Source organism: Ischnura elegans, chromosome 1, assembly GCF_921293095.1.
Source record: "Ischnura elegans chromosome 1, ioIscEleg1.1, whole genome shotgun sequence".
Taxonomy (NCBI): Eukaryota; Metazoa; Arthropoda; class Insecta; order Odonata; family Coenagrionidae; genus Ischnura; species Ischnura elegans.
This window is the reverse complement of record NC_060246.1, coordinates 123703417-123719972: the sequence shown is the minus strand read 5'-3', so window position 1 is coordinate 123719972 and position 16556 is coordinate 123703417. Positions and strand designations below refer to the sequence as shown.

The window sequence follows — 16556 nt, the reverse complement described above, 5'->3', positions numbered from 1 at the left end:
ATATGTATGGTCCTAGGTTATTCTAACATTTTTTTCAATAACTATTTGTTCAACCATATCTTTTTGGTGTAGTTTACTCTCTATAATAAATTTAAAGTCCCTTAAGGTAAGAGATGATCGCCCCGTTAAAAGATTTTCCTAATTTGAGTGATGAGTACGATACTGTCGACTTGAAACCTTGGGTAATATATAATAGTCACTGCATTTTTGACAATTGACATAAATTGGAAATTGTAAGTTTTACATGTTGTAATTAATTGAATATATTATTTTTGAAAGAAACAGTCACAACAAAAGAATTCTAGCCAAGTTACTAGTCTAATACAATTTTTAAAACCAAGATATGTGCAGTTATCTATATATATAAAAGAAAGTCGAAAATCGTGTTAGTTAGAACACTTATAACTCGAGAACGGCTGCACCGATTTCAATGAGATTTGGTTCTTTGGATTCGTCTCAGGCGGGGTTAACATATAGGCCATTAAAAAAAGGATAATTTCACAAAAAAATTCATCTCTTTCCTATGGACATGCTTTTAGGAGTTATAGTAACACAACAATTGATGAGTCGGTCAAAACTACAAATTAAATAATTTATTTTGTTTTTACCACTTTAATAACTGAATTTAGTAACAATATAACATTTTAATTACTAAATATATTCAAAATATTAATTAAATTGAAATTACATTTTTAAAATTTAATTTGAGCTGATTGTAAGCCCAGCCGTGGCCCAGCTCGAGTTGACACTTCACTACCGTGTTTGTAAACAAATCTCCAAGCAATTGTTGACAAACGGTAATGTCCGTGTTCCTGTCGAGGAATCGAGTAGTTTTAACTCATTTCCTTGGAATGATTGCAAATTAGTTTCAGTGAGCTCATCAACAAAGAGTTCCAGAATATGATTGATCACCAAAAGAATCAAAGATGGTTGATTTAGCGAGCAAGAACGAAGATGTGGATAACTAAAACGAGGTAAATTCAAATAGTTCGTACTCTGCATGGATTCGAATCTTTTAAATGTGTAACAAACGAAGACGAATTCACCAACTATCTATCTTAATATTTTAAGTCCTTGGACGTACCTGGCTTACCAAGGCACGATTTACAGAAAAATGTAGTTTCTGTGCTCATGATCTTTCGAAGCCTAAACCAACCATAACTATCCAACGGAAGGTGTTTGATCATTAAAAAAATTGGTGATGAATGTGGTTCACGCAACTTTACTCAAAGGAAAATTCAAAGGTTAGGAAGTCCTCATTCCGTAGATTCCATAATCTCAACTCATATGCCCTTTTGAGCTTTTGAGAATGTATTCAATTTACAATTCGTGTTGCATTCGTAATAACGATTACAAAATTGCATGGTCATTCTTTCAGTTTTTGTGTTGTTTGTGCTCATGTGCTAATGAAAACCCATGATTTTCTCATGGTCAATTTAGCGTGCTATGTTCACGAGTCGATAAACCATCCTCTGTATTTCTTCCTTTGCTTCAAGTGCGTAGCTAGGATAGGGGGTTTTGGGCGCAGCTAATACCACGGGTCTGTAGGGTATAGAAAACTCGCTAAGGTAAGCGGGAAGTGTGGGGGCACTTCCCCCAGACATTTTTTAAGATAAATGGTTCAAAATAGTGGGTTTTGTGGCTGTGTGAATAGTTAAATATGTTTTGTTTGTTAGTCATCCGTCCCCCTAATATTAATAACAAAATCTTTCATAAAAAAATTCTCTAAGCTCTTGGGGGGGGTTTATCCCCCAAAACCTCCCCTCGCTGCGTCACTTCTTTGCTTCGCTATATTTATTTAGCTTCATCCGCTTCATCTTGCGCCTGATAACAAAACAAAAACTGTTGTTTCATAGAAGGTGCTTGACGCAAGACATTAAACCCGAATGTGTAGGGCTCACCGTGGTGCGTTTACGCATGCAGTACGTTTACGCAGTGCATTTTTTCCAAACAGAGATACTAAAACTGGCGCACCTTAAGTCATTTAATGCGAATGCTGCTTCATAGGGGCTTTTCTTGCACGATTTTGAGCATCAGTCAAGCGTCGGTCTGGGGTCGTGTCAACCTGCCCCCTGAATGGGCCAAGTGTATGCAACAGACTTGGACCTAAAAACATTTTTTTAACAGCTAATAACGCAAATAGCCAACAACTGAATGCGTATAATTTTTATTTCATGAACTGCTTTATTAAACCACAATGCCCAAAATTTCTAAGCTAAAACGTAAGTAAATTTGTTGAAAAAAATCCGCGTAAACGTGCTCCGATTCACCCTATGTAGATTCAATAAAGCAAATGTCTTTCTGACAAGCAATTTTGGTACTCATTTACGTAGTTTTATTGATTTCGTATCCTTATTTTATTATAATAAATTAAACGTGATTAAAAACGATACAGCCGCTCTTGATTCATAAATGGTGTAAGTAAACTGTAAGTTCATTGATTGTTAGGCGGTACGAAGTTCGCCGGGTCAGCTAGTTAAGTAATAAATCAAATAATAAAAATGACAAAAACACAAACCGTCGGAGGGTGTCGCCAGGAGCGAGTTGGGGAACTAGAACGTCTCATCCACTCAGCGGGAGGAAGGGGGGGCTGCAAGAGCATGGGAGGGTAGTGGCAGTGGTGGGGATGGAGAGTGTTCTCTGGGTGTTTGGGAGCTCTGCTTTCCTTGCGGTGAGGCACTGGAGAGAATACGGACGGGAGCAAGGGAGGAGTGTATAAGATTAGGAAATTCTGTGAAGTATTTTTTTTTGGCAGAAACGTGTGAGTTAACAAGTGTTAGTGATTTTTTCAGTCTTGAGTTTCCAGTCTCGTCTTGTTTGGGGGTAATACTGATAACACTGGCTTGCGTTTTTACGTTTCTACCATGTTCTTCAAGTTCTGTTGATGGGGTACCATATATTTTTGTGTGCTGAATCCAAAAAATGTCTTATTTTTACTAGATTTAGCCAGAACTTTTCTTAAATTCGCCATCTATTTAAACTGTCATATATGGAAGAAAACCGAAAATGTATGACGCACCATTATATGGATACTAACATGTAAAATACAACATAATGTGCACATACCTACTTTTTCTAATTATTGGGTGTACTCCTTATTACTTTCATCTGTGGAAATGATATTAATATTGTTATGCTAATTCAAGCAACATAAGGCTGTTGTAGTGAAAGCTTCTCATCGTATTTTGGGTGCGGTCTAATAGAGGAACTCATGTTTCATTGATAAATTGATAAATGAAAGTGACGGAAAAGTGATTAACAAAGCTAAATAATGTCGAAAATGCATCATATTTGGACTCATTCTTTTTTTTTTGTGCACATTCCTATTCTTGAAATCATATGGAGGTAAAAAAGTAATTGAAAAAATTTATTGGTAGGGACATGCAAAAGGTGGGGATGTCATAGCCAAAAGTGGTGATATTTTTTTATAAAAGTGGTGTTATATTTCCCTGAAAGTGGTGCTATTTGACTGAAAAATAATTGATGTTGATTGAGTGCCAGGCTGTCAGTGGCCTACCTAACCCTAAATTTTGGATGCTATTGACCAGGGATATTTTAATCAATAATTTACATGGGGTATTGACTTATTTCACCTTTTTATATACTATTATTTGCATATTCATTTATTAAGCTTACATAATGACAGAAATTACTATTAAATATCTGTAGTTTAAAATGACAAAATTGCCATTGTAACCAAATTTTCTTCTTTTAGATTTGTTCTCCTATCTGTTTACACTGTTCAATAGCAGGAAAGAAATATTTCTAAGTGCTTATTTGCAGAGGTGGTCCAAATTGCTTGTATGCAAAGGATGACTCAGACAAATTGAGCTCCTGCATTGCCTTAATTATGTTCACTAAACCCTGGGAATTTTGTTTTTTACTAATTGCTCTAATTTTTCAAACCACAACATCAACTTCACTGTCTCCATTGACTCAAGACAATGAATTTTTTGTAATTATGTCAGGGTTCACCTTTCTATTCAGACCTTCTTGGGGATCAAAAAGTGAGATGTTTTCAAATATTTTTCTGTTTAGGTCTTCTACCATAAGAGACCCTCCAATAATTTCATTAAGTCAACCAGCCGTTTCCCATGGCATTTCGGCTACTTTGCAGGCATTGTGTGAACGTGGTTTAGATATACTCCTGACAAACAAGTCGTCTTATTTCCTTGAATTTGTCACTTAGTGGGCACCATGAATTTTTTCACTGTATTTCATTATTAGACCACTTTTAGATGAGACGACTTTCTGTGGGCCGCTGTTCACGGCTCAGTGCCATGAAATCCAGAGAGTCGTCTCATCGGAAAGCGGCCTGAATTTCAAGGCACCATGAAATGGGAAGATGGAGATGGCAACCAGTAATATTTAAATATCTCAAGTTAGCAGAGCAATAATTTAAATCTTATTTATGCATTACACCTTTATGCATTACTCTTCCATAAAGTTTGCCCACAGCATTTTGTTAAAAATATAAATAACACATGGATAGTTGATTAATTAAGCAGTATATCTTAATACCTTGGGCTGAAACAGTTAGTGCATTCACAGACTTGCAGTATAATCAGTTGCAGATCCAACATAGCGACAAAGGGGGGCTAGTTGGGGGTCCTTTCAAGGTTACAACACAAAGGGGCCAAAAGCCAGAACCTAGTTCCAGAACTGATTCACCCTGTCAACCAGGGAGGGGATTGGAAGGGAAGGAAAAAAGGAAGAAAGCACTACTGCGATTAGGAGCCTGCCAACGCCTCCGGGGTGAGGAAAGTGATGGAAGGGGGGGGGGGGGGGGGGGGGGGGGAATAGGAAAAAAAGCAAACACAATTTTTAGTTCATATTCATTCTAAGCAAGTGAAATTCCAATAAGAAAAAGAATCATTGTATTCATGTACATTTTACATTATAGAATTGTATTCAGAGGATTTAATTCATCTCATGTCATATTCACAAATGGCATAAATAAAAATGAATTAAATCTTTCCATTTCACAGCAATTTCCGTTTTCACTCCCTGGAAGCTCAAGCCCAATTCCAGAGCACATCAGACGAATGGAAGAAGAGACAAATTTCTTTTGTTTACATGGCACTCTTGAGTACTGCAGAAGAAATATCATTTCATCGGGAATGATTAAATTTTATTTAAATCTCCAGTGTAAAAGTGGAACTTAATCAATACATAATAAACAAACATTTTAAAATGGGGCCGATATTTATCAGCACCATGAGTAACTAAGGCTTAAATCTTACCTCAGTATTTTGAAGCTCATTAATATGTCTGTACTAGGAGGGTGGTTCGAAAAATTCTCGGAATCACCACGAGTTGTCAGTGCTAGTGCAACAAACTTTTCGTGTGATATCCATAGGACTGTTCACTGTAAACACATGCCACGTCAATGCTCATGGAAAAGAACTGTGTCGGTGACGTGGCTCTTTTGTTGTTCCCGTATAGTGATTTGCAAAGATGGAAAAAATCATGATTCGTGCATTGATTAAGTACTTCGTAAAAATAGGTATGAAAGCAAAGGACATTCATGCTGATTTCCGGAATACACTAGGGGACTCTGCTCCTTCATAGTCAACTGTTGCCAAGAGGACAATTGAATTTAAATTTGGTCGGGAGAGCTTAGATGATGGTCCACGCAAAGGTCGGCCAAGAAATAAAACTACTCCAGAAATCATTGCAAAAGGACACAAAATGGTAATGGAGGATCGCCGATTGAAAGTGGGTGAAATTGCTCTTGCTTGCCAGATGTCATATTAAAGGGAGTATTATATTTTAACAGAAAAATTAGTAATGAAAAAATTATCTGCAAGATGAGTGCCGCGACTCTTGACGCTGGATCAAAAACGCATGAGAATGGACATATCGGAACAATGTGTGACCCATTTTAGGGAAAACAAACAAGTTTTTTTGCCCCGGTTTGTGACCAAAGATGAAACTTGGGTCCATAATTATTCCCCAGTGACTAAAAAACAGCCAAAGCTGTGGAAAGATGATGATTATCCACCACCAAAGAAAGGAAAGACAATTCTTTCGACTGGAAAGGTCATGGAATCAGTGTTCTGGGATGTGAAGGGGATTCTGTTCATAGATTGTCTCCCCACTAGGCAAACAATTACTAGACAATACTATGCTAACCTCTTGGACTAATTTCAACAAAATATAAAGGCCAAGTTTAGCAAGGAAGATTGTCATCTTTCATCAATACAATACGTGCCTGCACACATGTGCTGTCACCATGGCAAAATGACACGAACTATGGTATTAATTGTTGCTACTTCCGCTTTATTCACCTGATGTGCCTCCGTCAGACTTCCATCTCTTCCCAAAATTGAAATTTCTTGATGGTGGACCTGGTGGATAAAATGATTTACTTCAAATGAAGAACTGATAGCCGGAGTTGACAACTATTTTGCAGGCCTAGAGAAATCTCATTTTCTATATGGGATCAAGGCACTAGAATATCGTTGGACCAAATGTAGTAATCTACAAGGAGACAGTATTGAAAAATAAAAGAAGTTTCAGTGATGTAAGAACATATTTTCTATTCCATTCCGAAAACTTTTCAAACCACCCTTGTATTTTACGCACTTTTAAATTCTCTTTAATTACTACACACAATCATGTATTGTATTACATTAGTTATTGGGTTTTGTAGAGTTTTTTTGTGATGTTTAAAGAGTAGGCTAATGCAACATCTATATTTTTTTATACTGTCCCCGTGTCAGATAATTGTGGTGGTTGACAGATTTCTCCTTTGAAAATAGTTTTATTTGTTATCTTTGTAAACATTTTGGTATAATTTTCCCTGACAAACCTAGCAGTTTACTCCCGAGCTCATCCTAATTTTTGCTGGTTTCAGATGCCCTGCTGATAGTAGCATGCCAAATAATGCTCTTATTTATGTAAAACCACAAGAAATACAATTAATCCGAGGAATCCATTTCTTTTTCATCATGTGTATTCACATTTTTAGCCTCCCTATTAGTGACATAAAATATTTAAGCTGCCTCTGAATTGTCAACAATGGGTGAAAATTTCGTCTATGAGGTTCTCTAAATTTTTTTAATGGTAAGACTACTAATGTTATGGACATGACATTTAAACCTACCTCAATCAGTTACTTTTCTTGCGTTGAATTATTATATGACTCTAAGAACACAATTCCATTTTACATATTTATTATATATTAGGCTACATATAAGTATACACTAGTGCGTGCATATTGCCAGATATCAAATCAAAAGTGCATGAAGATCTCTTATTAAATGACCAGATGATCTTCATGAATCATGGGCTGAAAGGTGTTTCCTAACCTCCAAAATTATCAAAATAAGACCACCTAGGTTATGTAGAAGTAGCTTATGATAATACCCCCCTTCTATAATCAAATCATGATTAGTGATTAAACATTGATTTTCCCTTTTGGTGCTGCATCCTCATGTTTCTGGGTCCATGAAAGTTTTTCTCAAACACTGAATCTTTTGTTGAATAGGTTTTTAACTTAATCCTTTACCATTGTCCTTTATATTAACTTGTATGGGCATCACCTTTGTGTGTTGAGCCATTTCCCAATTTTGGATGTGCTCATGAGGGAAAATATGTTTTTCCTTTTTGGCTTAGAAGTAGTCTCTCCCATGGTGACATAATCTTGGATGGTGTGATTTATAATAATAGTAATATCTTTATTCATCTGTAGCACAATAATAATTGTGGTAGATGTCGTCAATTTAACTGCCAGGCACTGGTATTTTTGGAAAAAAATGTGTTCTGTCTCCAAAATTATCTATAAATGTGTTGTGTCCATCAACAATAATAAAATATCTGCAGCCCCACAGTCGAAATATTTGATGAATGAAGGTTATTTTATCTGAGGAAAATTTTTGCTCAGTACTTTTTTGTTTGAAATTATCTGAATGGTTGTGAATGTTTTTTCTTTCAGAATCCCACTGGCTGCTGGGTTATTCAACCGTGATGTGTATTTGGAAGGAATCAAAAGGCGTGCAGCTGCAATCCATAGTCGGCATGGATATTCAACTGTGTGCAATATTCAGTAGTCTAGCTAGTTCTCAACCTAAATACAATAGCAGCTCAGGTTGCTACCTCCTACTTGGAAGTCATTCACTGTGCTAAATAGTCATGTAAAACTGTGATATGTAAACAATTAATGCAAGTCAGATGTCTTTTGTCTGAAAAAATTTATTCGTGAAGTAAAGTTTTAATTTGTTGACGCAGAATGAATTGTGTGATACTGAGATATCTTTCACCATTTCATTCAGGTGTCCAATAAAATCAATATTTATGCCTTGTATTAGCTTGCCTTGTACTTAATGGATCTAGTCATGTAATTGCCGAGATTAAAATTGGCATAATTTTAGTGTATGTAATATTTTTCGAACATATTGCATGATAAGAGCATAGTGGTTGAAAAGATAACCTTTAAAAATGTTATCCAAATTTGTTGGAAATAAAGTAAGCAGTATTTTGCTTGGAATTTTTCCTTATTTCCAAATACTCAGGTATGAATGAGATGTGTATTCAAGGTGTGGAATTGGAACGGAATCTGTTGAAATAAAAATATTTCTGCAAATGTCACTGGATTTAATTTCAAATTGACAGTATGCATCTTAGTTTGAAATTTGAATGTTGCCGCCTGAATTGTAAAAGTGTGATGAGCGAAAATTCATTTCCGCGTACGAATGAAATGTTTTTGGCTTCCTATATTTAGGTTTCTGTTCCTGTAAGTAAGTTTGCGAAATTAAGGCGTGATTTTACAAAATACTCTGCGTGTCAGCAGAAAAGCAACATGGGAACAAATAAACATCAAAATACTTAGTTGACTCCATTGAGATCTTAAGAAGGTTCTCGTCTATGTGTGGGAGAAAGAATTTTCAGCGCCTAAAATGAGAATTTCTCTATCGTTCCGTAATTGGGGTAGGAAATATTTGCAAAACTTATTGATAGCATTCATCGCCATGAGGTTATAAGGTGCAATTGGAAGCGCATGTGTGACGCCGAATAGGGGCTAGTTGTCCAATATTCGTACGGTTGCAGTCCGCCATTTTGTTTATTTTCCTACAGGACTTGGGTCGAGAACGCTGCTAAGTTATTTAATTTTCTTAATGTAGTGGCCTGTGAATTACAAAATTATATATAATATATATGGTTGGGTTGTTTCCCCTGGCAACAGGGGGTGAAAAAATCCGCAGACATTGGGCGTATCGCGAGTAAACACGTCAAAGTGACCGTGTCCGGTAAAAACTCCTACAGTGTAAAGAATAGTCGTGCGGTCACCCTCAGCTTGAAGAAATCAAAAATTCAGAACAAAATTACAGCGATCGAAAACATGAACCACGTCAATGACAAGGAAAATCAGAACAATGACGTTGAGGAAATGGATACTCAAGAAGGTATGTCAACCTTTTTTATATTTAGCCTTCTTTACTAACGATGCCGTATTATTGGCGTATTATTAGTTTTCAAAGTAATTTTCAACTACAACTGCGTTGCATTCCGCGGTTGGGGCTAAAGTGAGGCGTAAACTCATTGGCATGTCTACGTACTCCATTGATTTCATTAATATGAAACCTTACGATCGTGGAGGAATTACCGTCAATACTGAGAATCATTGTGGGGCGTATTTGGCTTATTTCGAAATTTATATTCTAAGCTAATGGAGATTCATATCAATGATGTTTAGTGCAATTAAGAACAAAATCCGTGTTACTTGTGTCTCGGCAGTGGAAACAGCCGAAACCCCTAATGATGCCGGTGAAGGAGATGGTGGAGGCGAAAATAGGCAACTGAATGGTGAAGTTCAAGAGCAAGCTGCTACGCAAGATACCGAAATGGAGGAAGGTACATATATTTAATAAGCCTTGTCTACTGTGGCCTACTTAATGTCTAGTCATGAATGTTGTAATTACATAATATTGGTTGAATTTCATTGTACATTTTGCAGACGAATCACGGTCAGAAGCCACCTTCCGTTATACTGTTCATGGAATAAGTAAACTTAAAGATTCCGAATTATCGCCACCATGTATAGTAAGGAATTTACCATGGAAAATTATGGTAATGCCGCGGAACAGTACTGGGCCTGATAGAAACCAAAGGAGTTTAGGGTTTTTTCTTCAGGTTTGTTTAAATTTATTTTGTTTAATTATATTTTGTTTTATTTTTATTAATAGTGTGTGTTTCTCGCTGCACGTACGTTCCTTTATTCTTCCTCTGTTCAATAGAGGTTTTGCTCTCAACTCCGTGTTTTCCCTTAATCAATTATTCTTATTCAAATTATTAGTGAGTCACCCCGCATTAATGATAGTAATAATAATGCGTTGTTACAAACTTCGGTGAAACCATGTATTCCCTCGCATGCGTCAATTGCTTACTTACATGTAATAAATAAAGCCAACTCTTAATTTTTTGGATGTAGGTCAATTTTTAAAGGTAACGTATTGCATTATTTACATCATGTTCCTCTTCCCTTAGTGTAACGGCGAGTCCGAGTCGTCCTCATGGAGCTGTTTTGCCCTCGCCGACCTGAAAATTGTTAGTCAGAAGGAGGGCGTTGAATCATTTACAAGAAGTGAGTTCACATTGTAATATTTGATTGTCCCGTAAAACTGATATTCTTACTGCATTTTGGATGAAATATGCTGACTTAACTCCTGATGAATTTCAGAAATACAACATCTGTTCTTCAACAAGGAAAATGATTGGGGTTTCAGTCATTTCATGTCCTTGAATGAAGTGTTAGATCCTGAGAAAGGTTTTATAAAGGATGATTCCATAATTCTTGAGGTATGTAACGAAATTTCGTGAATTAAATTGATTCAGGTAATGTGCTTGGTATTAATATGTCTCAAACATATTCAGGTTCATGTTGCAGCAGATGCACCCCATGGGGTCAGTTGGGACTCAAAGAAGCATACAGGGTATGTTGGGTTAAAAAATCAAGGTGCAACATGCTACATGAATTCCCTTTTACAGACTTTATATTTTACCAACCAGCTGAGAAAGGTCAGTATTTCACTGTCTAATATTAGTCTTAGATTTTAGTGGAATTATTCTTCTAAATTGCATCTCCTTATTCAGGCTGTTTATAAAATGCCAACTGAGAGTGATGACTCTGCAAGAAGTGTAGCCTTAGCTCTACAAAGGGTATTTCATGAACTGCAGTTCAGTGACAAACCTGTTGGAACTAAGAAGTTAACAAAATCTTTTGGTTGGGAGACCTTGGATTCCTTCATGCAGCATGATGTACAGGAGTTTCTTCGAGTGGTAAGACTTCTTAATCAGTTATGCTTTGCAGTGAAGACAAAAAATAATTTCCTGGTTTTAATCTTAATTATGTTATTCCTTGTTTGTCTGTTACAGTTACTGGATAAATTGGAGAGCAAAATGAAGGGAACATGTGTAGAGGGCACTGTGCCAAAGCTCTTTGAAGGGAAGATGGTGGTAAGTATTTGTGTATTTAGTGGTCTTATTATTTAGTCACTGAAATTGTTTTTTAACAGAATTTCTTTCTTTCAGTCATTCATAAAATGCAAAAATGTCGATTATGGCTCAACAAGAATTGAAACCTTCTATGACATACAACTCAACATTAAAGGAAAGAAAAACAGTAAGTGAGGAAGAAGTTTTCATGTTATCTTATTATTCTAATAGATACATACAGTATATAGTGATTTTTTCCACTCTTTCATAAACCCCTTGAAAAGAGGCTGACACATCATCTGGTTCCACCCTATAATGGTATATCATATACAGGGTGTGTATTTGAAGTTATGAAAGTTAATTAATTCATGAATATTTATTAGTGATGTTGGTACAAAACTTTATTAGTCTCCTAAGTATGCTCCTTCAACATCTACTCACATATGCTGGCAAGTTTTTCAAGCCTCATACTCTCCCTGGAAGTGAACTACAAAAACATCCTTCAGGCAATGTATGCAAGCTGCTTTGGCAGCATTTAGGGTATGTGGGTACCTACCACAGGCAATAACAGTCATTGTAACAATTCCCAAGCCAGCTCCAATCTTGCCCCAGCAGACACTTTTTCCTCTTCTCCAAATTATAAACCACTCCCGAAATGCCTCCCTGGGACCCTCGATGATGTCAAAGAGGGTTGTAGACATGCTCTGAAGGATAATTCGGTTGTTCACTTCCAGGGAGAATACGAAGCATGGAAAATTTGCCTGCAGAGGTGTGTTGATGCTATGGAGCTTAATTTAGATTTTTCTAAAGGTTTTTAGTTGGGATGGACGGATGGAGGATTTTTCTCGGATTCGGATTGTATTGTTGATTTTCAGAGCCGGATCTTTCGGATCGAATATTTTCGGATCCAAATGTATTTTCAAATTCCTGACACTGAGATTCCCCTGATGATTGTTCAATCTCTTGGGAAGAGTCACACTTTGTGCCAGTCGTATTTTGCCTTTTTTATTTTCCATGGCTGAAATTCTCCTTCGTAACCTCTGCGAGAGCTTTCAAACAAAACATTTCATGAGTAGGACAAGAATCGCATGCAACGGCGCGTTCGAAGATAGAATCGGAACTCTTTCCATCCTAATGGGGTGCTGCATTTACTGAAGCTTTTATTTAAAATATCGGATCCAGATCCGATGTCTTCCGCGACTTTGTATCCGATGAAGGGCAATATCCGCGGATATTTGGATCCGAGGTACCCGATCCGACCATCCCTAGTTTTTAGAGTTATTAACTACTTGGTAAGACCACAATGTCTAAAATTTTGTAAGTAGAAATATATAAATTAAGAAATAACTTTTTAAAATCCTGAAAACGTTCCCCCGTCTACTCTGTTGATTTAGTAAAGAAAATGTCTTTCTATCAAGCCATTTTAAAACTTATTTTTGTATTCAGCATTCTTTCGGGCTGCATCCACGTCCATTGTCGAAGAACCAAAACAGTTTCGCCAGCTCTCCTGCCAGCGTCCTCAGGTGAAGGATGAAGTGAAGCTTTTAGTCCTCTCACTAGTGGCTACTCTTGTTAACCGAGCATATAAAATTTGCGACTCGGACTCAATTGCCAGCGAGAAGAAGCACCTGACATCAGCCTTACTAAGAAATGGATACAGCGCCAACATGGTCCTGAAAAGGGCCGAGAAGGAAGAAAACAGAGGATAAGTGCCCGCAACGCCTGACCCGGAAGATGCCACCAGGCCGGATCCGAAGGCTTATGTCACCATCCCCTTCATCGCAGGGACGTCTGAGAAAATCGCGAGAGTATTGAGGAAGCATGATGTAGTGACCAGGTTCAACTGCGTCACTAAGATAGCTGACATCCTACCCGGGCCCAAGGACAGAATTTCACCACTACTCTCCGAAGGCGTGTACCAAGTGCCATGCTCTTGCGGTAAATGGTACATTGGTGAAACATGCAGAGTGCTGAACACCCGTATGAGCGAACACCGAAGAGCGACCAGAAACAAACGGTTCACAGCCTCTGCCACCACGGAGCATGCCTGGAGTGAATCCGGACATTCAATTTTATTTGACGACGCCAAAATAATTGCGAGAGAAGACAAGTACTTCCCGAGAATGATAAGAGAGGCCATTGAGATAGTCAAAAGACCAGCGAACTATAACAGGGAGGATGGCTATCCTTTGCACAGCACGTGGAAAAGGTATATTCGACGCAAATACGAGGACGTTCCCTGATTGGTCGAAAGAAATCCACCGAATTGGCGCCAAAAATTGACTATATAAGAGAGGACTAAAAGCTTCACTTCATCCTTCACCTGAGGACGCTGGCAGGAGTGCTGGCGAAACTGTTGTGGTTCTTCGAGAACGGACGCGGATGCAGCCCGAAAGAATGCTGAACTCAAGTAATCACCGCGGAAACCTGCGTACGAGCACTTATTTTTGTAGTTATGTATATTGATTTTTTAAAATTTTGTTATATGAAGTCGAAAAATATTAAAATCTATAAAGCCACTCTTGATTTTTAAATGGTGTAACTAAACTGTTCATTCATTATCAAGTTGTACAAAGTTAGCCGGGTCAGCTAGTAATTTTATATAATGACTTAATTGTCATTACTTGAGATACTTGCCCTGTATTTATGTAAAATATTTTACTACATGTATTTACATGTATCATGTAAATTTATTTTCAATTATGCAGCCAAAAGTTGATAGTGATGCATTCCATGTTGGAGTATTATGCTTTTATAATCATTAATTAAGATTCAGCGAAAAGTATTATGTAAGCAAGAGTCCTTTCCCTTTTCTTTCATATTGATTCTAATTCTGGTGACAAGTACAGTAGAACCTCACTTATGAAACTTTCAGCGGAAAACCAAAAAAAGTTTCATAAGTGAGGAAGTTTCATATGTGAGGTTTTTTGGTATTTAGCATGAAATCCTTTGCTATAGGGGCTGGTTTGTTTCCAGGATGCAATTACTCATTTGGAGGCAAGAAATTGAAGCCTAATGATCTTATTTTCTCAAAACTAACACCCCAGATGATGTATTACTTTAAGAGAAATATAATTTTACATTCCTGAACAACTTTACCGACGGTTGAACGACTAGCATTTCTGGTACTAAGCTGCAAGGCTATCACACTGGAGAGATTTCGGAATGATGACACTAAATGTTCCCAGAGAAGCCAATTTTTTAAAAAAGTTGACTCATTAAAAGCGGTTTTCAGGAAATTCATTATACCACCTATAGGCAAACCCCAGATTGGAGATTGAAGAAATGAAATACCTGAGGAAAGTCATCCAAATTAACCATGTAATTTTTTATAGGGAGCAAAATTTCACTAATGCATCACGAAGGCTTCACACCCTATGGACCCGGGTTAATGGCAGAGGCAGAAAGTTTTCAGAGATGGCTCTATCCCTGCTTGAGAGTAGTGTGGACGGAACTTCCAGTGCAACACACTGTCCGGCAGATGGGACATTAAGCCCTGGTTAAGCCTATCGTTACAACCTGGCTAATTCCAACACAGGGTTTCTATACTCCCTCTCTTACCTCATGGCGCAAATGACCCCAGCTGTCGGTTTTCTCCCTCTAAATACCATGCCATAGATAATATGGAGCACCTGGCAGTGGCGTAATTATGGTTGGGGGATGAGGGGATGGATCCCTCTCCAAAGCCTCAGAAAAATGTAAAAAAATTTTAAACACAAGTCTAGCTTTGATAAACAGCTACTGCATCTACTAAAAGTTAAATTTTATGTGCCAAAATGATGTAGAACATATTAACAGGCATGCCATTTTTTTAAATTTTACGGGAATCCCCATTGCCTCGGAGGGGTGGGTGGTGAAGCCGCCCCCCAGGTACTACCGTCACCCCCAAAGCATATTCCTAGTTACGCCACTGGTACCCCGGATATTCCGTGACTAAGTTCACTTTTCCGGTGCTTAGAAGACTTTTAAGTGAGCATTTGAAATAATCGCGCAACTGCTGTCAGTGATGAATGGACAAAAATAGATTAAGAGCCCGGAAAAATCTCCCCTCTCAATAATGTTTACGCACTAAAAAAGAATTTTCCCATGACATTTTAGTAATAATAGATTGAATCTACCGGGTATAGCTTCTCTGCCGGCATTCTTCCGCGAATTCAGCGCCGGGAACTTCGACTCACAAGCCGTGTGACTCATCTTCACGTAATATTTTGCTTCCCCATATCTGAAAACAACACCAGACCGTTTTTGTTCTTCGATATAATGGTTATAAGTCATTCCTGAGTCGAAAGGAACTGCCTTATCTCTCGCGTTTTGAATTTGACTTAAATGATTACGTTACTACTGACGACGCGAGTTATTCTCCGAGGGCATTCGTACTAACTCTCGTTCAGTTAAAAAATACACGCTTGCCACCAGGCAGTCAAGGTCAAACTATATTTCATTTAAACCCGCAGATACATGTTGGGTCAGTTTTGATCTGCGCGCCGCGTAAGCAACTTTCCTCCGGCTCAATTCGTCCCGCGGATGAGGGATTAGCCCGCGGAATGAGTCCACGCATGCTGTTTTTGCCATCGTGTTGAATCACCAACGGCTTACGTCCATACTACAAATACGATAATCTTTTTTGAATGGCCTTGGAAGCCAAAATTTTGGTATGCGAGGATTTTTAACGGCTCATTCAGGTGTTATTTCGCTGGGTGACGGGAAGCATAACCTTGGAAAATTCTAGACAATCTTCCGTTAGAGATAGATATTCCGGATTAACGATCATCTACTGCAGTTAAAATTAATATATAATAAACAGCATCACTCATTATTAAAACTTATTATTCTTCATTGACATATCTATGTCATGAGCGCTCACTACCCCCGCTCCTGTGACTAAAATCGGCGCGCCTACCGCATTCTTCTCGTAGATCAGTTCTCTGACAAGTCGTACAAGTGAGGTATTTTATCACATTGGACTGGAAAAATACGTTTCATAACCGAGGTCGTCGTATAGGTGAAGAGTTTCATAACTGAGGTTGGAAATACATGGGTTCATATGGGGTTATTCACCGGACCAAAAAAAATCGGCGTATAAGTGAGGTCATCGCATAACTGAGGGTCGTATAACCGAG

The 16556-nt window shown here is 37.8% G+C and overlaps 2 protein-coding genes across 2 annotated transcripts in view; both read left to right on the top strand.

Annotated features, from left to right (window-relative positions):
- Positions 1-8587, top strand: part of LOC124169212 (inositol polyphosphate 5-phosphatase E) — a 49839-nt gene extending 41252 nt beyond the window's left edge. Inside the window, exon 7 of the mRNA XM_046547734.1 lies at positions 7940-8587. Coding sequence (XP_046403690.1) covers positions 7940-8054 — 115 coding nt within the window. The 3' untranslated portion in view covers positions 8055-8587. The remainder of the gene's footprint in view (positions 1-7939) is intronic.
- A 186-nt stretch (positions 8588-8773) lies between these two features.
- LOC124169204 (ubiquitin carboxyl-terminal hydrolase 7) overlaps positions 8774-16556 on the top strand; it is a 39582-nt gene continuing 31799 nt past the window's right edge. The window contains exons 1-9 of the mRNA XM_046547724.1: positions 8774-9407; positions 9739-9855; positions 9959-10134; positions 10489-10585; positions 10682-10800; positions 10876-11019; positions 11095-11280; positions 11377-11457; positions 11533-11623. Coding sequence (XP_046403680.1) covers positions 9344-9407; positions 9739-9855; positions 9959-10134; positions 10489-10585; positions 10682-10800; positions 10876-11019; positions 11095-11280; positions 11377-11457; positions 11533-11623 — 1075 coding nt within the window. The 5' untranslated portion in view covers positions 8774-9343. The remainder of the gene's footprint in view (positions 9408-9738; positions 9856-9958; positions 10135-10488; positions 10586-10681; positions 10801-10875; positions 11020-11094; positions 11281-11376; positions 11458-11532; positions 11624-16556) is intronic.